This window comes from Moschus berezovskii, chromosome 9 (genome assembly GCF_049115385.1).
Source record: "Moschus berezovskii isolate FMDL1 chromosome 9, NW_MosBer_1.0, whole genome shotgun sequence".
NCBI classification, from domain to species: Eukaryota; Metazoa; Chordata; class Mammalia; order Artiodactyla; family Moschidae; genus Moschus; species Moschus berezovskii.
Window position 1 is genome coordinate 79015576 of NC_142468.1, and position 21330 is coordinate 79036905.

The following is a 21330-nucleotide window of genomic DNA, read 5'->3' on the forward strand; positions in this document are numbered from 1 at the left end:
ACTCTTTTATGACCCCACAGACCATACCCCACGAGGCTCCTCTGTCCATGGGGATTCTCCAGGCAAGAATACTGGAGTGGGTTGCCATTTCCTTCTCCAGAGGATCCTCCCAATCCAAGGATTGAACTCATGTCTCCTGCACTGGCAGGCAGATTCTTAACCACTGAGCCACCAGGGAAGCCCCCCAAAACCCATAACCCCAGTCTAATAAAGAGAAAAACATCAGACAAATCCCAACTGAATACATTCTACAAAATACCTGACCAGTACTCAGAACTGTCCAGGTTATGAAGAAAAGTCTGAAAAACTTACAGTCAAGAGAAGGCATAACTAAATGTAATGTGGTATCTTGAATGGGATCCTGAGACAAAAACAGAACATCAAGCAAAGCCTAAGGAAAATCTGAATAGAGCTAATAGTAATAAGAATGCATTAATATTGCTTAAGTAATTGCAGCCAACATACCCTGCTAATGTAAGGTATTAATAATATGGAAAACTGCGTGAGGAGTGTTTGGGGACTCTCTGGACCATCTTTGCATTTTCCTGTAAATCTAAAACTTCTGAAAATGAAAAGCTTGTTAACTTGGAGCAAACATGGGCAATATCATCAAGTCCTAACACACATGTGAGAATCTGCTGAGCTGGCTGACATACTGTTCTTTCATTTACGGAACTCAACACCCCTGTTGTCTGAACAGCTGTGAGCAATTTATGAAGAGCGACACCTTAGTTTTCATTATTTGGAGCTATCCGTGAGGCAGTTGGTGATGGACAGGGAGGCCTGGTGTGCTGTGATTCATGGGCTCGCAAAGAGTCGGACACGACTGAGCAACTGAACTGAACTGATGAGGCACATTTTATGATCCCCGTGTTATGCAGTCATGAGATCTTGCACAGGCATGGCTTGCCAAAAGTCACCGGGATGGGAGCCGAGCTGGGTGTGGAGCCCTGACTGCTAACCTCTCCTGGTACCCCTGCAGGCTAGGCAGGGAGATCGACATCAGCTAGCACCCACGAGTACTGGCCTTAAGCTGAGTGAGGTGCTCCCAGATCAAAGGCTGCATGGTGCAGGTGGGGAGAGAGAAATAGATCAACAGTTATTTTCAACACAAGAGCTAAGTGCCAAGGCAGACAAGCGAAGAGCAGGGAGGGAGTTGAGAGGAAAGGCTCCCCCAGGAAGGAGGTGGCTATTTAGTCCTAGGAAAAGAATCTCAGCCTGAAGTGCAGGTGAGGCCTGCTTAGGGAAAACGTGTTTCTTAGTTCGTTAGGGGTCCTGCCGCGTCTGGCCTCTCAGCCCTCTTCAGGGCTCCTCTTAGGCTCACGTGGAGGCAGGAGTGGGGCTGCAGCGCTGCAGCCCATTTTCTGGAAGGGCAGTGCTCCTACTTTCAGTGACCCAGATCTCATGAGAACACGGAAGGGCTCTGACAGACACGAATGGCAAAACAGCAAAGAAGCTACTGTCCAATTTACGTGGCTCCCTCCTGTGTCTCTGAAGTATAAATGGAGAAGGGAAATCGTGCAGGCTTTTCTGGACTGTGAGGTATGTTGGCACTCCTAGGAGAGTGCCGACAGCCTGAATTTTCTGTTTGTGCCTCTAGTGATTAGCTAGTCAGGACCACGCAGACTACTGCGGCGCTCTTACACCCTCTGACAGCAGGGCGCAGGCAGGTCTTCGCAGGCTGTGAACCACTCCTGGTCCGTTTCCTCCCTGTGGGAGATGCGAGGAGTCATGGTAACTCTGTGCTCCTCTAGGCCGCGGCCTGAGGTACGGTACAAAAATGGGAGGTCTCAAATCAGTTATCTCTGTTAGTTTTATTTTATATATTTGTGAAATTATGTGCTCCTTTCCCACGTTCTCTGAACGTGGCAAGCAGCCAGCGAGTGGGCCCCTCTTCCATCCCTCCTTGGAGCCTCTGTCACCACCAGCCCCTCTTGCCTGTCCTAGAAGTTCCTGCTCTCAAAGCCAACGCCACATCTTACCCCGAGAGAGTTAATATCCTTCCCTTCATACTCCTCTCCCTAAAGCCAGAAGAGGAAAGACTGACTATTTGCTGGTGTTGTCACTGCTGTGGTCTCTCAGGCTGCACTTCTTTGGTAAATTACCGCAATAATTGTTCAGCCTTTGGGGGAAATTGGTCTTTTATAACATCTTCCTTTTATGAGTCTTCCTAATAGTAAAATTTCTTTCACACCCAGAGCTGGATTTTAAAAATGGTGCATTTAAAAGGCTGGCTGAGGATGTATGTGGGGATACATACATAAGTTCACAATACCCAGGTGGAATAAAAGGATACACTCTGAGAATGTGATTTTTAAAGTGAATGCAGACCAGCTAGGAATCAGGATTTTTTTTCAGCGTCTTTAAAGAAAAGATAGTAATCAGTATTGAGAGTTACACTGTTGGAAAATAAGCAATGAATGGTGGTTTACTAGACAGTAGTCATATCAGAAGATGTGTTCATCTATAACTTATTTGATATGATTTAATTTCTTTTGTAACAACTTTGTTACAGTTAAAATATATTAAATCGTAAAAAGAGCATAATTGTACATCTGGCATGAAGGATAAGAAATGGGGTACGTGCTAGCCTGCATTTCATGAAAACCAGCCACAAATCAGAGGGATACAAATGGAATTATTTTGAAATGACTTATAAATATTATATACATTACTGTTTTAGGGAAATAGCTTTCTTGTAAAAACGGCCAACAAGATTCACTGATTGATTTATCCAGTGAGCATGACGGTCACACCTACCACTATTCAAGGATGAATAAACCAAAGCTGCTGACACCAAGCATTCAGTCTGCTTGAGGAAACAGGTAATTACTGTCCAACGTGGGAAATTCTTTAGCAGAGGCACATAATCAGAACTAGGGAGCAACAGGGTGGAAGCAAAAGTCTGAAACAGGCCAGCATCTTGTTCTGCCTAATTCAGCTGGGCGGGTGAAACCCGACTTTTAAGTTGACTGTTGAAAGGAGAGGAAGAGTTCAGAAGGGCAGATAAAGGGCGTTCTAGGCTGAGAGGCAGTCTATGCAAGGGAAAGAACAGAGAGAGCAGAGTGCCCTCTGGTCTGAAGGGTTGGAGAGAAGGGAAGGACCAAAGGCAGTGCTGCAAAGGGAGGCAGGGCTCAGCTCACCAGGGCCTTATCCAGCTTGCTAAGGAGGTACATGGTTACCCCGTGGACTCCACCTCTCAGACTGTAATGTTCACAAGATTTACTGGGGAGCTCGCTAAAACAGATGCTGACTGGACAGGTCTGAGCGTCGGCTTTTCCAACAAGCACCAGGTGATGCTGCCGCTGCAGTATTTTTCAGGCCTCACTCGGGTAGCAAATAATCACCAATTCCAGTAGCTGGAATGGATCCCCTGTGTGCTAAGATATGCTACCGTTAATCCTTTGAGAAGAAGGGTCCAGGGTAGGACCTGGGCCAACAGCCTGGTGGGTTACAGTCCACGGAGTTGAAAAGAGTCGCACACGACTGAGCAACCAACACTTGGGCAACAAAGCCTCCAGGGTGTTGGGTGCCACCGAAAGCTGCCTCCTGGGCTGACTGCCTTACACTCAAAATCTTTTATGTGTTTGGTGTGATGAAGGTGGAGAAACCGAGCCGGTACAAACAAGCAGGTCTCGCTGTAAGAACTGCAGTCTGGTTTTCTACTGAGAAACCACAGTGTTGCAACAAATAACCCCAGTTACCCTCAGCGGCTGATACTGGTTGTTGGCATGGCCCCAGCGTTAAGTGTCAGGAGATTGAAATTTTGCTTCCAGTTCACTTCTGCAGCAGACGGGTCATCCAGCCTGTGGTGGTGTCGGCAACAGCCCCACTTTACCGAGCTCAAAGTTGCCACTGCACAGAGGCGGCAAAGGAGCAGCGGAAACTAAAAATACAAGATCTTGTTCTATGACCTCCCAGTTACTACTGTTTAATTATTTTCATAAGAGATTTTAAGTCATCCCTTAGTCCTTTCTAAAAATATAACATAGATGATAAAACTGACCATTTTTTTCTTATAAAATATCAATGTTTCAATATAGTAACAAACATTGAGCCAGCCCCCACTTCCTCAATATTCTCAGGAATGAAATAGAAACATGGAAAATCAATCTACCAGGCTCTGTCAAATAAAAGAAAATCGGGTTTCTGCTGAGTAGATTGGTCTTGCGGTCGCCATTGTATGTAAGCATGTGGGTATAAATGTTCATATGGCTGTGGCTGTGTCTGCAGGTCCATTTCTAGCAGTTGGACACACGTGCTGCCTCTGCAGAGGGCTGCTGCAGGATGGGGTCAGCATGTCGGTGTGGTCTTGCTTAAAATTTTTCTGATATGATCGCTTACCTTTAAAAAAAGAGTAGCGAAGACAGGTCACCATGGTTGAAAAGCATGATGACATTTGCCACACCCTTTAGTCTGCTGGTTTGGGCAGTAAAAATCATCTTGTCTTAAAGATCTTCTTGTTCTGTGTGTTTCAGGGGAAAAAATGAAAGTCATCAGGTCTCCTGAAGCTAAGTTACCCGGGCCTGAGTAATTTATTAAGGAAATAAATCTTTGAAATAAATTCCCTGTTAAGTCAGAATTTTTTCCAACTTTGTCCTTGGTTGACAGTTTCTGCCTTCTCTTCAGACAACGGTGGAACAAAATCAAAATGAGCCATAAGGTTGCAAAATAAAAATGAACTGGAGGGAAAGGCATGTTTTCATTTTTAAACACAGGCTAACTTCATCACTCATGCCCTTCCTACCACTTAGTCTCCTCCACATATACTATCACAAAACTCTGGGAAAAAGCACATTCCATGTAGATGCTGCACTGTTAAAATTTAATGGATAATTTCCATTATGGTATTATATATTTATAAGCAGAGAAGAAGCTACTTCCATAGACACTATCAGTATTAAACATTCAACAGTTACAATAACCCAGTTTGCAATCTCTGACTTAAATAAAATCTCCTTTTAGTGAATTGGAGTGAGCTCTCTGAAGCCATTTAAACACTAAAGTAAAGTTGGTACGTGCCTGCTGTAGAAATAAAAGCTGGAATAATTCGGTCTGGAGCATTATTTTCTGTAATCTGTGTTCCCTCTCCTTACAGGAGGCAGCACAATGTTTGAAAAAAACTTAGCCAGGCGGTACTTCCTAAAACTCGTTTTTCTATTTACATATTAATAGGTCCTCCACTTAGAAATTCTTCCTGTATTTTTTGGTTTCATCTGTGGGTGACTGAGCTAAAATATTTCAATATAATAGCTAACATTGAGCCAAACCTCACTTCCTCAATCTTTTCAGTAGAAACATCTTCCGTTTCCAGTGTTGGAGCTTAGCCTCCTACAGCTAGGTCTGACATAGAAAATCAAGAGCTACGAGTATCCTTTACCTGTATTTTCCCCTCTTCCAAATCTTCAGGCTTCTCAATACTGATGAACTTTTGGGTACGGGTGTGTGGGGCAGGGCAGGAGGAGGTACACAGATGTACTTGGACTGCCTCCTAAAGTCCCCTGCTTGGAGCTATTATTTAAGATACATACATTGATCCGTCTGAACATCATCTACTGCTGCTACTGCTACTGCTAAGTCACTTCAGTCGTGTCCGACTCTGTGTGACCCCATAGACGGAAGCCCACCAGGCTCCCCCGTCCCTGGGATTCTCCAGGCAAGAACACTGGAGTGGGTTGCCATTTCCTTCTCCAATGTGTGAAAGTGAAAAGTAAAAGTGAAGTCGCTCAGTCGTGTCCGACCCATAGCGACCCCACGGACTGCAGCCTACCAGGCTCCTCCATCCATGGGAGTTTTTAGGCAAGAGTACTGGAGTAGCTTGCCATTGCCTTCTCCGAACATCATCTACAATCCATGTTAAAATGCCCTTTGAATTACTTAATATAAACTCCTAAACCTAGCTTCTCATCAGAATTACCTGTGGTATTTAAATATTCCTGTCTACCATAACCTTCTGAATGAAAAAGCTTTGGAGGTGAGCCTCACTCTGGTTCTTTAAAAGTGCAGCTCTGAATTTATCAATCCAAATTCTCAGTGAATCTCTAAAATATGAGAAGAAAAAATTTGTATAACATAAACCATTATCACAACAAAATTAAAAAATTTAGTATCACTAAATACCTAGTTTATATCAAATTTTCCTAGTCCTCTCAAAAATGTCTTTTGAAAGTTAGTTTGTTCAAATCAGGACCCAAACTCAAATTAGGTGCATGTGTTATGTCTCTCATTTCTTTTAATGGTCCACCTTATCGCTTCCCCTCCATTTTTTCATGCCACTGGCTCCCTGAAGAACCCAGATTTGTCTTTAGCATGTGGTACGAGTTTGGGTCGCGGAGAGTCGGACACGACTGAGCGACAGAACTGAACCTCTGACATGGTTCATGCATTCTCAAGGCAAGAATACTGAAGTGGTTTGCCATTCCCTTCTCCAGTGGACCACATTCTGTCATGCCTGCTTCCTCCTGGTGCCATTTTACTTTCCCCATTTCACTGGTGAGATCTACGTGTCAGATCTAGCAGACTGAGTAGACCCAGCCTCATCTTTGGCAAGGATGCTTTATAGATAGTACAGAGTACTTCATAGGGCATCAATCATGAGGCTGTACTGTCTGGACCTACGTCCAAGGTCATTGCAGCGGCTGTGCAGCACTGGAGCCAGAAGTGGCTGAGAGGAGCTACCCCACGTCCAAGGTCAGGAGCAGTGGCTGCACTTTGCTGGAGCAGCCGTGAACAGATACCCCACGTCCAAGGTAAGAGAGACCCCAGTAACGTAGTAGGCACTGAGAGAGGGCATCAGAGGGCAGATGGACTGAAACCACAATCACAGAAAACTAGTCAATCTGATCACACGGACCACAGCCTTGTCTAACTCAAGGACTGTGAGCTATGCCGTGTAGGGCCACCCAAGACGGGCGGGTCATGGTGGAGAGGTCTGACAGAATGTGGTCCACTGGAGAAGGGAATGGCAAACCACTTCAGTATTCTTGCCTTGAGAACCCCATGAACAGTATGGAAAGGCAAAAAGATAGGAAACTGAAAGATGAACCCCCCAGGTCAGTAGGTGCCCAATATGCTACTGTAGATCAGTGGAGACGGAGAAGGCAATGGCAAGCCACTCCAGTACTGTTGCCTAGAAAATCCCATGGATGGAAGAGCCTGGTAGGCTGCAGTCCGTGGGGTCGCTAAGGGTCAGACACGACTGAGCGACTTCACTTTCAGTTTTCACTTTCACACAATGGAGAAGGAAATGGCAACCCACTTCAGTGTTCTTGCCTGGAGAATCCCAGGGACGGGGGAGCCTGGTGGGCTTCCATCTATGGGGTCACACAGAGTCGGACACGACTGAAGTGACTCAGCAGCAGCAGCAGCAGCAGATCAGTGGAGAAATAACTCAAGAATGAAGGGATGGAGCCAAAGCAAAAATAATACCCAGTTGTGGATGTGACTGGTGACAGAAGCAAGGTCTGATGCTGTAAAGAGCAATATTGCATAGGAATCTGGAATGTTAGGTCCATGAATCAAGGCAAATTGGAAGTGGTCAAACAGGAGATGGCAAGAATGAATGTCGACATTCTAGGAATCAGCAAACTAAAATGGACTGGAATGGGTGAATTTAACTCAGATGACCATTATATCTACTACTGTAGGCAGGAATCCCTTAGAAGAAATGGAGTAGCCATCATGGTCAACAAGACTCCAAAATGCAGTACTTGGATGCAGTCTCAAAAATGACAGAACGATCTCTGTTCGTCTCCAAGGCAAACCATTCAATATCACGGAAATCCAAGCCTATGCCCCAACCAGTAAGGCTGAAGAAGCTAAAGTTGAATGGTTCTATGAAGACCTACAAGACCTTTTAAAACTAACACCCAAAAAAGATGTCCTCTTCATTATAGGGGACTGAAATGTAAAAGTAGGAAGTCAAGAAACACCTGGAGTAACAGGCAAATTTGGTCTTGGAGTATGGAAAGAAGCAGGGCAAAGGCTAATAGAGTTCTTCCAAGAGAACGCACTGGTCATAGCAAACACCCTCTTCCAACAACACAAGAGAAGACTCTACACATGGACATCACCAGATGGTCAACACCGAAATCAGACTGATTATATTCTTTGCAGCCAAAGATGGAGACGCTCTATACAGTCAGCAAAAACAAGACCGGGAGCTGACTGTGGCTCAGATCATGAACTCCTTATTGCCAGATTCAGACTTAAATTGAAGACAGTAGGGAAAATCACTAGACCATTCAGGTATGACCTAAATCAAATCCCTAACCATTATTCAGTGGAAGTGAGAAATAGATTTATGGGACTAATTCTGATAGAGTGCCTGAAGAACTATGGATGGAGGTTCATGACATTGTACAGGAGACAGGGATCAAGACCATCCCCAAGAAAAACAAATACAAAAATGCAAAATGGCGTCTGAGGAGGCCTTACAAATAGCTGTGAAAAAAAGAGAAGCAAAAAGCAAAGGAGAAAAGGAAAGATATACCCGTTTTAATGCAGAGTTCCAAAGAATATCAAAGAGAGACAAGAAAGCCTTCCTCAGCAATCAATGCAAAGAAATAGAGGAAAACAATAGAATGGGAAAGACTAGAGATCTCTTTAAAAAATTAGAGATACCAAGGGAACATTTCATGCAAAGATGGGCTTGATAAAGGACAGAAATGGTATGGACCTAACAGAAGCAGAAGATATGAAGAAGAGGTGGCAAGAATACACAGAAGAACTGTACAAAAAAGATCTTCACGACCAAGATAATCACAATGGTGTGATCACTCACCTAGAGCCAGACATCTTGGAATGTGAAGTCAAGTGGACCTTAGAAAGCATCACTACGAACAAAGCTAGTGGAGGTGATGGAATTCCAGTTGAGCTATTTCAAATCCTAAAAGATGATGCTGTGAAAGTGCTGACTCAATATGCCAGCAAACTTGGAAAACTCTGCAGTGGCCACAGGACTGGAAAAGGTCAGTTTTCATTTCAATCCCAAAGAAAGGCAATGCCAAAGAATGCTCAAACTACCGCACAATTGCACTCATCTCACATGCTAGTAAAGTCATGCTCAAAATTCTCCAAGCCAGGCTTCAGCAATATGTGAACTGTGAACTTCCAGATGTTCAAGCTGGTTTTAGACAAGGTAGAGAAATCAGAGATCAAATTGCCACCATCTGCTGGATCATCTAAAAAGTAAGAGAGTTCCAAAAAAACATCTATTTCTGCTTTACTGACTAAGCCAAAGCCTTTGACTGTGTCGATCACAACAATCTGTGGAAAACTGTGAAAGAGATGGGAATCCCAGACCACCTGACCTGCCTCTTGAGAAATCTGTATAAAGTTCAGGAAGCAACAGTTAGAACTAGACATGGAACAGACTGGTTTCAAATCAGGAAAGGAGTACATCAAGGCTGTAGATTGTGATCCTACTTATTTAACTTATATGCAGAGTACATCATGAGAAACGCTGGGTTGGAAGAAGCACAAGCTGGAATCAAGATTGCTGGGAGAAATATCAATAACCTCAGATAGGCAGATGACACCAACCTTATGGCACAAAGGGAAGAGGAACTAAAGAGCCTCTTGATGAAAGTGAGAGGAGAGTGAAAAGGTTGGCTTGAAACTCAACATTCAGAAAACGAAGATATTGGCATCTGGTCCCATCACTGCATGGCAAATAGATGGGGAAACGATGGAAACAGTGTTAGACTTTATTTTTGGAGGCTACAAAATCACTGCAGATGGTGATTGCAGCCATGAAATTAAGAGACACTTCCTCTTTGGAAGAAAAGTTATGACCAACCTAGACAGTATATTAAAAAGCAGAGACATTACTTTGCCAACCAAGGTCCATCTAGTCAAGGCTATGGTTTTTCCAGTGGTCATGTATGGATGTGAGAGTTGGACTATAAAGAAAGCTGAGCACCGAAGAATTGATGCTTTTGAACTGTGGTGTTGGAGAAGACTCTTGAGAGTCCCTTGGACTGCAAGGAGATCCAACCAGTCCATCCTAGAGATCAGTCCTGGGTGTTCATTGGAAGGACTGATGCTGAAGCTGTAACTCCAATACTTTGCCCACCTGATGTGAAGAGCTGACTCATTTGAAAAGACCCTGATGCTGGGAAAGATTGAAGGGAGGAGGAGAAGTGGACGACAGAGGATGAATTGAGTAAACTGCGGGAGTTGGTGATGGACACAGAGGCCTGGTATGCTGTGGTCCATGGGGTCATGAAGAGTCAGACACAACTGAGCAACTGAACTGAACTGATTATCCTCCTTTTAGAAACGGCAGGAGTGATCATTGGACTCAATTGTGGTATATCTGAGACTTCCATTTTATAGTTTCCCATCAATTTTTCTCCTAATGGCTTCAGTATCCACTGATGATTTTTGCCTAGAATCCATGAGAATTTGTAAAACAGTTCTTTTCAAACCCACCCCCCCCCATCACTCCTTTTGAGACTTTTTCTGAAAAGAGGAAATTTCCCACATCAATTAGGACTTGTTTACTCTGAAAATGCAGTTTGTTCAAGAACAGGCAATAGGAATGCTGACTTTAGAAATGGAGTCATGCTCTAAAATCAGTGTTTGTTTTCCTGTTTGACATTTTGCTGTCCAAATTGACCATAATCTAAAAGCAAGGTTAGCCACACATGGCCAGCCTGTGAGCCTCTGCTCAGTTCCTGCCTTCCAGCTGAGCTCCCCCTCTCTGGGGCAGGGAGCTGACTGATTTCATTCCAGCTTCATGCAGCTTTGATGTTGCAAAGTTCTTTATCTTTCTCATGTAGTGATTCATCAATTCCATTATTCAAAAAAATATTGTTTTACATGTTTAAAGATTTGAGTGGTGCAGTTCCTGGTGGAGCCAGACTGCAACAAACGAGGGGTATACACAAGGATTAACCCCCAATCCTCGCCTGCTCTCTGAAGCCAGCTCAAATAAATACATTAAACAAAGTGTTTGGTGACACGCAAATCAGCTTCAAGGAAGTCCTCTAGGCCTCACCTTCTTCCTGATGGCCATTCCCTAAGCCCCCACTAAATACATTCTGGAGTTGGCAACGAATCTAAACCTTATTCCACAGAATGGCTCTCAAGGATTTGAATATGATATACATGGCCCATTTCTTCTTGTCCCCCTGGAAAACCTAATCTTCCCACTTCTAACCATTTTGATGTGTGGTCCCGTGAAACTGGCAGTACAGAGCCTGGTGGTGTCATCACCTCCTTCAGCCGAGCAGCCCTGCTTCTACCAAAGGGATGCTTCAGCAGGCAGGGCACTAACTGAACACCTGGTGCTGTTTTCGCCTTAGAATTTCCCGTTCCACCAGAGGCACTCATTTACCTTGAGAGGTTTAGTATATTACAGCAAAGAGAAAGGGAAGTAATAAGCAACTTTAGAGTCTGCAGCAAAATAAAAATCATAAAGCCAGCCTCTGTCACTTGAGAAAGAATTTTCTAAATTAAACTCCAGTTAACATATCAAGGCAATGGTAGACAGAAGCTGGGAAACAAAGAAAGAAGTCCCTGCTACACACAAAGATGAGAAATCATGTTACTCTCAGCCCTGGGGAAGTGCAGAGGATGAGAGAGATGGAGTGGAGGTGTGTGGACAGCCTACTAGCAAGGTCTAGACAGGTGTGCAGGAAACCTAGGACAGAGAGGCTGGCACTCTGTCAGTACTGCCCTTAGATCTGGGCAAGAAGGCCCCATTGCAGTGCTCCCCGTGAGAGTGATGGGCCCCCTTTCTGGAGCATTCTCCCAGGTACCAGGGATCATGAAACTCCGAGAGCCCACTTCCAGGACCTGCACGTGCTTCTCTGGACTGTGCTGCCAGTGTGTGTGTGCACCCTGGGGCCCGAGGTGTGATGACGGAGCAGCTGCCCGGGGGAGCTGGAGGTGATATGTATCTTGTCACAAGCATAAGGGAGCCAGCCCTTCAAGGTGTGGGAGGGTGCCTACGTTGGGGAGAGGGCTGGCCATGGGCTGTGATCCCTGAGGAGGCCAAGATTTCTAGATTTCAGCCTGTTTCCTTTGAGATGCTTGACAGGGTGACACTGGGGGGTAAGGAGTCTGGAAACACGATGTGGGCAAAGCTCACGTGGCTCAGACTGCATGAAGCAACCTTGTGCTAGGAAGGAAGAGGTGCAGGGAACGGAGATCAGGTTTGGGGTAGGAAAAAAAAGTGGATGCGTATTCTGCTATTCCTAACCATGGCGGTGAGCCAGGGCTGGATGCCTTTTCCCTTTGCCTGCCTGTTCTGCTTCAAACGAGCAGCAGTCATTGCCAAATCGTGGCCTGGAGCAGAAAGTGAAATTAATCGTGCACTTAAGCTATTCACAATTATTCTGCATCACTTGCTGCCCAACCCCCAATCTGTCATTATGACATATTTGTTAGTTTGAAAAATGAAAGTTGCTCAGCTGTGTCTGACTCTTTGGGACCCAATGGACTGTCCCATGGAATTCTCCAGGCCAGAATACTGGAGTGGGTAGCCTTTCCCTTCTCCAGAGGATCTTCCCAACCCAAGGATCGAACCCAGGTCTCCCACATTGAGGCAGATTCTTTACCAACTGAGCCACAATAGAATGTAATTCCCTAGCATGAATTCTAACTCTTAAAATATGTAGACATATAGCTTATGTGCTGGCCCTGTGACCTGAAGTCCCAGGAGAAACAGTTTTCACTTACCTCTGCATCCAGGGTGGCTCAGTAACACTGACGTGGACGGGGAGGTTACTGCTGCTTAATGAAGACTATGTTTCAGGAATAAAGACCCAGGAGTTTCTGCATGGGCAAAGAGATGGGATGATGTGTGTAGGGAACTTGTGGGTACAGAGAAGTCTCTCTAAAATCAGGGAGATTGGTGGTGACCTGGGATTAGAGCAAAAAGGCCACAGCCCTGGGACCGTGTAATCAGAAGCAAAGGGCAGAAACCCACCTGGAAAGGCCGTACTAGACCAGGAGCAGACACCCAGTAGGCACCACACCAGGGCAGCAACCTGCAAGAGTCCCCTCACTCCCCCCACGAACTGCCAGCGGGCACATACAGACAGACAACAAGGAGAAGGAAAAAACAAAACAAAACACTGATATCAGAAAAGTGAGATCACTCAGCTGACAAATTTAAATGGTCCTGCTCCTTAACCTCCTCTACCCTTTGACAAAGACGTGGGCAAATGAAGCCTGGGTCCATTTGAGAAAATGGGCATTTTCTTAGCACCACTGAGCCTTCATTACATTTCAACCCTGCTACCACAGACTAAGATCATACTAACCTTTTTAGGGTGGGAGCAAAGACCACATTGTTGAATCACACTCAACCGCTACTGAAAACCATTTACAATTTAAATTTGCAAATAATTATGGGGTTCTAACTTTTTCCTCCTCCCGAGGTACTTTTTCTAACATTCTAGTGTGCACCAGAGCCACCTGAAGGGCTTTTAAGAGTTTTACAATCTTCTCCATAAAGGTTTTGGACATTTTGAGTTTATAGATACGTGGTTTCTGTTCATTTTCTTGCAATCATTAAGAGGAATCTTCTCTTTAAGCACACCTTCTAACTAGTTTAGGTTTATATGTAAAGTTTTAAATTCTGTTTAGTGTAGACATTTTTATTGAACTATAATTACACATACAGAAAAGTGCACAAATTTTTGTCCAGCTTGATATTCATAAAGTGAACACACCCATGTACCCAGCACCCAGATCATGAAGCGGAACATCACCAGCACTGCCCGCTCTGCATATGCTGGTCCAGGCCCTATGGGGCAGAAGAAACCAGATGCAAACTAACGTGTCCACTATGGCCCCTCTCAGAAAAAGTTCAAAAAATGACAGTGATTTAAGTCATGACAGTGCTCACATTTAAGTGAGGTAGTGACTAAGCAAGGGCACTGATTTCTGACGCCATTCACGATCAGTTCTGCCCATTCTGAACTTCATCTAAATGGCATCAGAGCATGCACTCCTCTGTGCCTGGTGAAAGCTACTGATATTTACGTACTAGCTGCGAGCAACTGCTACTAAGTTCTCATAGCTTTCCAACAAATTCCTTTAGGTTTTCCAGACAGAAAATCAAATTTGCAAATAGTTTCCCTCTATCTTTTCAGTTCACGTCTTTCATATAATTTCATAGACTAAAACCTCCAACACAAAATTAAGTGGTAGAGGAGGAAGTAGGCCTTGTTCCTGACTTTAGTTGGAAAGCCTCTCATATCAACATTAACATGCTGGCTTCTGGGGAGAAGTACAATGTAAAATGAATTACTCAACAGTTTCTGCTTATGGAGTATACTTAACATAAATGAATGCTCAACTTTGTCAAGTATCTTTTCTGCAAAGATGGAGATAATCATTACTTTTTTCCTTAACTCTTTAACATAATGTACTAATATTATTCTTGCATTCCTATAATAAACCCAAATTAATCATGACTTAATAGTGCTCGGGGCTAGTGCACTGGGATGACCCTGAGGGATGGGATGCAGAGGGAGGTGGGAGGGGGGTTCAGGATGGGGAACACATGTACACCCAGGGCTGATTCATGTCAATGTATGGCAAAACCAATACAATACTGTAAAGTAACTAGCCTCTAAAATAAAATTAAAAAATAAATAGGAGAAAAAGAAAAAAGTAGTGCTTTTGAATTATTTGCTAATGTTAACATTTATGCACTGATCTATTCATGTAAGAGCGGTCTATAATTTTCTCTTTGGTACAATCTTTGTTAGGTTTTAAAAGACAATGCCATCATGTTCACTTTACAAAATGAATTTAGAAGTTTTTTGTTTGTATTTTCTTACCCTTTGTGGTTCAAGGGTCTCTTAATTGCCCCTGGAATTGTTTAAACAATATTAGGATTTCTTGACAGTCTGGTAGAAATACCCTTGAAACAATCTGGGCCTGATATTGTTTTGGTAAAAAGCCCATTTGTTTCAAATTTCTGTATCAACTAGGGTAATCTTGGCAACTGGCATTTTTCTAAGAAAAGTTATTATTTTCTAATTTATCATATAAAATTACATAGTATTATAATTTTGAAAAATTTCCTGGTTTATGGTTATTTCTCCTGCTATTGAAACTTTTCCTTTTTTTGTTAAAAGTCTGGCTGTTTGTCTTATCACGTCTTCCCACTTTCCCATTTCTATTAATCCCTTCCTTCTACTTCCTTTGGGTTTGCTTTTTCCTCCAGTTTTTAAGCCTTGATTATGTAATTCTTAGCTTTTCACGTTTTTATTGATCTTGTTCTGGAACTATACATTTCCTGTCATAGCTTTTTCATAGTCTTGTGGTCATGTCCTTTTGGTGTGCTTTCACTGTCTGAGGGTGACTGGGCTCTTCTCCTAGTCCTTAAGATAATTTTGAATAGGATTTGACAGTACTCCTCAGGTTTTGTTTTCGGCAAAATGAGTTTTCCTGCACTTTCACGGGGAAGCAGTGCCCTAGGATGCCTTGTCTCTGTTCTCTGGCCTTGTAAGTTCCTGTTTCGCTTTCACAGGGTGGTCATCTATGTCCATGTGGTGTGTCTATGTATGCTGACCTTTCCGCCTATATATCTGGCCTCTCTCTTCTCTTTGTCCACTTTGGATTCTAACTCGAGTGGGGCTTTGTCTCATTAGGTTTAAGATGCCAACAGGACAGGGCCCAGGCTGCTCCCGCACAACTATCAGACCACACTACACTGATCTAACACTGGCGTGCACGTGGGGACCTGTGCGACCCCTTCCATTCCAGCTTTTGCTCTCAGACAGGCCCGCTGCACTTTCTAGTGAGGAAACTGTGGGCAGTGTTATAGCTCTGTTCTCTCGGCTGACAGAAACCAGCTGCCTGCCTTTCACACCCTCCCACACAGATGCTGAAACGATGCTGGTCAGTGGGTTGTCCAGCACTGTATTTTGAAGTTCACGGGGACACCCTGTCATCTGGTTTTGTAGATCGGGGTCTGTGGTGATCCTAGTTACTCTAGGCTTGAATGGCAAGATTCAAAAACTACGCTGCTGCCATCGTCTTCCTAGAGTTTCAGTTCTGTGGATCTCCATTATAGAAAAGAGAGGCTTTAAAACAATTTGAAGATGGTTATAACAGAAATTATCATTAGGACTTTACTGTATTCAGGCAGTATGCTAAGTACTTAATATGTATTATCTCATCTGACCTTCTGGAGAAGGAAATGGCAACCCACTCCAGTATTCGTGCCTGGAGAATCCCCTGGACAGAGGAGCCTGGCGGGCTGCAATCCACGAGGGTCACAGAGTCGGACACAACTGCAGCGACTTAGCACGTGCGCATCTGACCTTCAGAAAGCCTGGTTAGAGCCCCTCACCTCACTTTACCAAAGGGGAAGTCAGGGTCCACGATGACACTGGGGAACTGGCAGATCTGGATTTAAACCCGTCATATGACCCCAGAGCACCTCTTTACGATAATGACACTCAAATATTATCAGACCCAACAAACGGTAGTTTCAAACGATGTACCCCTGTTGGAAAAAATTTCTATTTGAGTTTAAATATTTATAAATGACTATTCAAAGAACTAATTAAAATGTACACATATTATAGGTCAAGTCTAAAAGCACTTGTAGATGATAAATAGGTTGAATTGTGTTGTAACGACCTGATCAACCTTGTTTTCATGCAGATGTCCAAAACAAGGGTTCTCCTACCAGTTTAAAAAAATACCATATTGGAGGTGGGGAAAGAGCATAGGGAACAGATTGACTGAGACTTCATAATCCCACCGCTAAAGATCAAGTATACATATGAAATAGTGCTTATAATTTACTTTATTCATACTTTCCTGTAAGTAACTATTTAGAAAAAGTTTGGAATAGCTTCTCCACAATTCACAATGGCCTGGTGGTTTTTTTGGTCAATGTGCTGTTGTGGAGGTGAACAGTCACTGGGCGACAGTTTCTTAAGAACGCCTCTCAAGAGCATGCTAATTAGAATTGCACTGTAATATATAATCTTATGCTACTAAATTACACAAGGAGTTAGAAAATACTTAGCAGTTTTATGAAATACTTTGACCTTGGAATTCTACTTCATACGAATATAGATACTAACTTTTTGAAGCTTCCAACCACTAATGGCAATTCAGGGAAAAAAAAAATGGGGCTTTTTATATAGTTCTAAAGCCATTACATATATGCCATTTTAACTCCTGATGCCTAAGAAATGTCTTAGTTTGAGATGTAGGTTTCTTAATTTCTCAGGATTTAAACCAGTGCAAACTGGAATAATTCATGGAAGGATGACATTCGTTGTTAGGTTTATTTTTTTCCCCACCATCAGTTCTCTGATTATATTTCTATTAAAAAAAAAAAGAGCTGACTTTGGCAAACTGAGGTTTAAACTAAGCATGCAATAATAAATGAATCATTTTGTCAAGTATATACTAGGTTTCCCCTGGGATCATTATTTAAGGGTACTTTTTTCCCACCACTAAAAAATAAAAATTTAGATATTACAATACCTAAACAATGATACTAGTAATTTAGTTTTTATCTTGATACTTCATTTGTAAACCTAAAAATCCAACATTTATTTTCACCAAGATTTTAACTTAAACCTAGTCCCTCTGGTGAAGTGATTTCCTTCTCCGTTTCAGAACTACTCTCGTAACTTTGTCACTGAGCAAATGGTGATGGGTGTGATTCACTGATAAACTGATTACTAATAAAGGTAAGTTTTTACACCACTCGTTTACTATTCAGGTAGGTCACAGAATGAAGAAAACAGAACAATGAAAAGGAAACCTCAGTCTTTAACCTCTAAGGGATACATTACCTTTCCACTTACCTGAAAATATTACAAAAATATGAATGACTGTGTATGGAGCTATACCATTAAATTTAATTGACTGGTGCTATTTTTTTTCACTTAAATGTTTACTTATTTAGCTTCAAAAAATTAGAAAACCATCAGTTTGAAATCAGAAAAGCTAAAACACTGGGAGCAACAACAACAAAAAACAAATGGCTAAATATAACTCAGTTATAAAAATACAGTTTAAAATTTATCTCAGAAAAAGAAACAAAACCACTAAATATTCTTCCCTCTAGGTAAGACGGCTTTCTCTGCAGAAAGGGGGAAAAAAAAAGCAACTAATGATTCGAGATTAAAATCAAACATAACTATTATTTACCCCAGCAACATCTAAAATAGATGCACAGCACAAAACTTTCCCATTCACAATCACATACAGTTAAATTACCTTCTCCTCTGTTATATAACAGTCTTTTTATAGCAATCTCCCTTTAGGAAATTACTGTATTAGTTAAGCCTATCATTCTTTCTATGTAAGTTAATTTCATTTGTGTAGGCCACAAAAGTTTAATTGGCATGTTTTACTTAAGAATAAGACAAAATAAGTCATTCTTCTTTTAAGAATTATGGGATCATCTGTTTTCAAAGAATAACCCTAGATACTTAATTCATTAAAGCAATGTTCCACCATAAGCAGTCAAGCTTTCTAAATGATCACTAAGTGCTCACCCAAAGATTACTAATGCTATGTGAACTGTAAACTTCTTTTGAAGATTCATGTCCATTTTATATGATACAATTCTGTACTGAAGTTTTTTTTGTTTTTTTAAAAAAGATAACCTACATACATACAGTTAATTTGACTCAAAGAACTTAGAAATACAGTATAAACATTTAAGAACCACGATGGAGTCCACTGTGGTTCAAACTTCAACAAAGATTGTCTTGAAACCTAGTACAAAGATTACTGGCTCAAGACCATATCCCAAAGTGACATCGGCACAAGATCTGATTGTAAGACCACCTCTTAAAAAAGAGCACACTTGGTTACACATGGCTTTTAACCTTGAGCTACAGTTAGGCTACAAATCCTCCCCACCACCCCCCTGTCTAAAGTTAGTCATGTGGAGATGTGTACATTCTCTGAGCACTGTTTAGAGTCCTTGGTTTTCCAGCTCTGATGGAGATCTCGAAGGCGCTCAGAAGTCCGTGTGCTTACATTCAGGGCAGGATGAACCTTACAAATGCCACTTTCTTCCATTAGTGACAGGCCACAAATTCCAAAGTATGCATGCAAAGCATCTGAAAATAAGACATTTTTTTATCACAACAGGCATTATTATTTGTACAAAGTATTTAGCTACTCATCAGCCCATCACTACATTAAAAATAAATTCAGAAAAATACTAAACAGTTTTGAAATATTTGCTTTCTCAAAGTTTCAAACCTCAAATTTTTAACAACTAGATGATCAAAATCAGATGATATTCAAGAAAATATCACTAACAAGGAAAACAGTTCCTGGCTTAAGAAGTGAGTCCACCAACATCTTCTGTGACTGAAGGATAAACAGGAAGAGTACTAGCAAAGGCTGCTCACTCTGATGGGTTTTCTCTTGCTGACAACAGAATATGGAAACAAAGATGTTTCTATCATAAAAGGAACTTTTCTTCTTAAAAATGAAAATAAAACAAACCTCAGAGTCTAAGTAGCACTGCATTCCCCACTAAGTTTTACCTCTGACAACTCCTAAACCACACAATGCCAACGCTGTGTTAAATGAAAGAAACCTGAGCAAAATAACTCATTCTGGAATGCTGTACTATATTTAATTTTCCTATTTCAAGTAATGTCAGCCACTCTAAAAATATCCAACCTGATAATAAAAACAAACTCAGACATTCTGTTTGGTTGTAATAATGTGACTGTTCACACCAGAACGATTTTGGACTGACCTCACTAGTTTCCCGTCTTTCAGGGGCAGTACCTTTCTTCCATTAAATGACCACTGGGATCACATGGCTGTTGCCTGCATGACAGCCTTATATGGAGTCCCAAAAGTGCTCAGAGTTCTGCCGTTATGGGAACACTTACAAAAAATAGATACTTTGTACTAGTCAAAATTTTTTTCTATTTTTGCGTTGGTCATTATTTATAGCTTCATGGGCTATTAACGTTCAAAACATCTTGCCAAGTCAAAGTGTATCAAAAGAATTAAAGACAAAGGCTTACTTACATAAATATCATTTAGTTTTCATAAAAGCAATGACAGATAGTTGTATTTATTCAGTGTTATTTGTGAAAAAGTTATTCATCAGTTCGTTCGTTCGTTCCGTCGCTCAGTCGTGTCCGACTCTTTATTTCACCAGTTGCTGCTGCTGCTGCTGCTAAGTCACTTCAGTCGTGTCCGACTCTGTGTGACCCCATAGACGGCAGCCCACCAGGCTCCCCTGTCCCTGGGATTCTCCAGGCAAGAACACTGGAGTGGGTTGCCATTTCCTTCTCCAATGTGTCAAAGTGAAAAGTGAAAGTGAAGTCGCTCAATCGTGTCCGACCCATAGTGACCCCACGGACTGCAGCCTACCAGGCTCCTCCATCCATGGGATTTTCTAGGCAATAGTAATGGAGTGGTTATGTTAAATTACAAAAGGCACAAAGCAACATTAAATTTTATTGTCTAGAAATGAGAAAACTTTTCTAGGAAAAAACTGCAACAGAAAATACACTCATAATAATGTAAAATAGGATCTTACACGTTCCAGGTAATGTTAAAATTTTTATTCCTCAAAAGGATTTTTTATAATAGCTAATGAAATAGAAATTAAACATTTCAAACCTTAAAAATAAATAATAATCTCATCTGTAGGTGGTGACGTATTCGAGCACTTTAGATGTAGAAATATACATTTTCTTCATAGTAAAACTTAATTCCTTTCATAAATTTTTCCTGTTAATATATATAAAATCTCTTTGTGTCAAATCTGTCAATAAACTAATTTTTAAAAATCCTATTAAAATAATTTTTATAACAGGGAAACAAATCTTTTCCACATAAATTCAATTTATCATACAATGATTTCTATGCTCTGTAATGTATAGAATCGGAAGACATTGCAATATATCTATAAAGAATATTACAACCAAGTATTTACACAAATATTAAACTGAGCAATTGACCTCTCCACAAAAAAGCTCTAAGAACTTTCTTTTAAAAAAGCTATTGTAAAAAATCAAAATGTATCTCAATATGCTTACATAAGAAATGCTTTTCAAGAGTGTCATTGCCCTATTCTCATTATTTGTTAAAATAGTACCATGTACTGGTTGAAAACAACGGAATTAATACCAAAACAACTGTTTTCTTCAGGGACTTTTAAAATATATTTACAACTATGGGTTACAGATGCCAAAAAATTCTAAATATTCCCTGGTGGCACTAGTAGTAAAGAATCCACCTGCCAATGCAGGAGTTGCAAAAGACATAGGTTTGATCCCTGGCTTGGGACAACCCCCTGGAGTAGGAAATGGCAACCCACTCCAGTATTCTTGCCTGGAAAATCCC

At 41.8% G+C, this 21330-nt stretch overlaps 2 protein-coding genes across 5 annotated transcripts in view; one reads left to right on the plus strand and one right to left on the minus strand.

The window, feature by feature from the left end:
• The window catches only part of LOC129562658 (MAM domain-containing glycosylphosphatidylinositol anchor protein 2-like), an 89298-nt gene that overhangs the window by 39840 nt on the left and 28128 nt on the right, over nt 1-21330 (plus strand). The window lies entirely within an intron of this gene.
• Nucleotides 18772-21330, minus strand: part of PGGT1B (protein geranylgeranyltransferase type I subunit beta) — a 55661-nt gene continuing 53102 nt past the window's right edge. For all 4 annotated transcript variants that reach the window (XM_088839858.1, XM_055436035.2, XM_055436036.2 and 1 more), the window contains one exon: nt 18772-19070. In XM_088839858.1, coding sequence (XP_088695984.1) covers nt 18889-19070 — 182 coding nt within the window. In that variant the 3' untranslated portion in view covers nt 18772-18888. The remainder of the gene's footprint in view (nt 19071-21330) is intronic.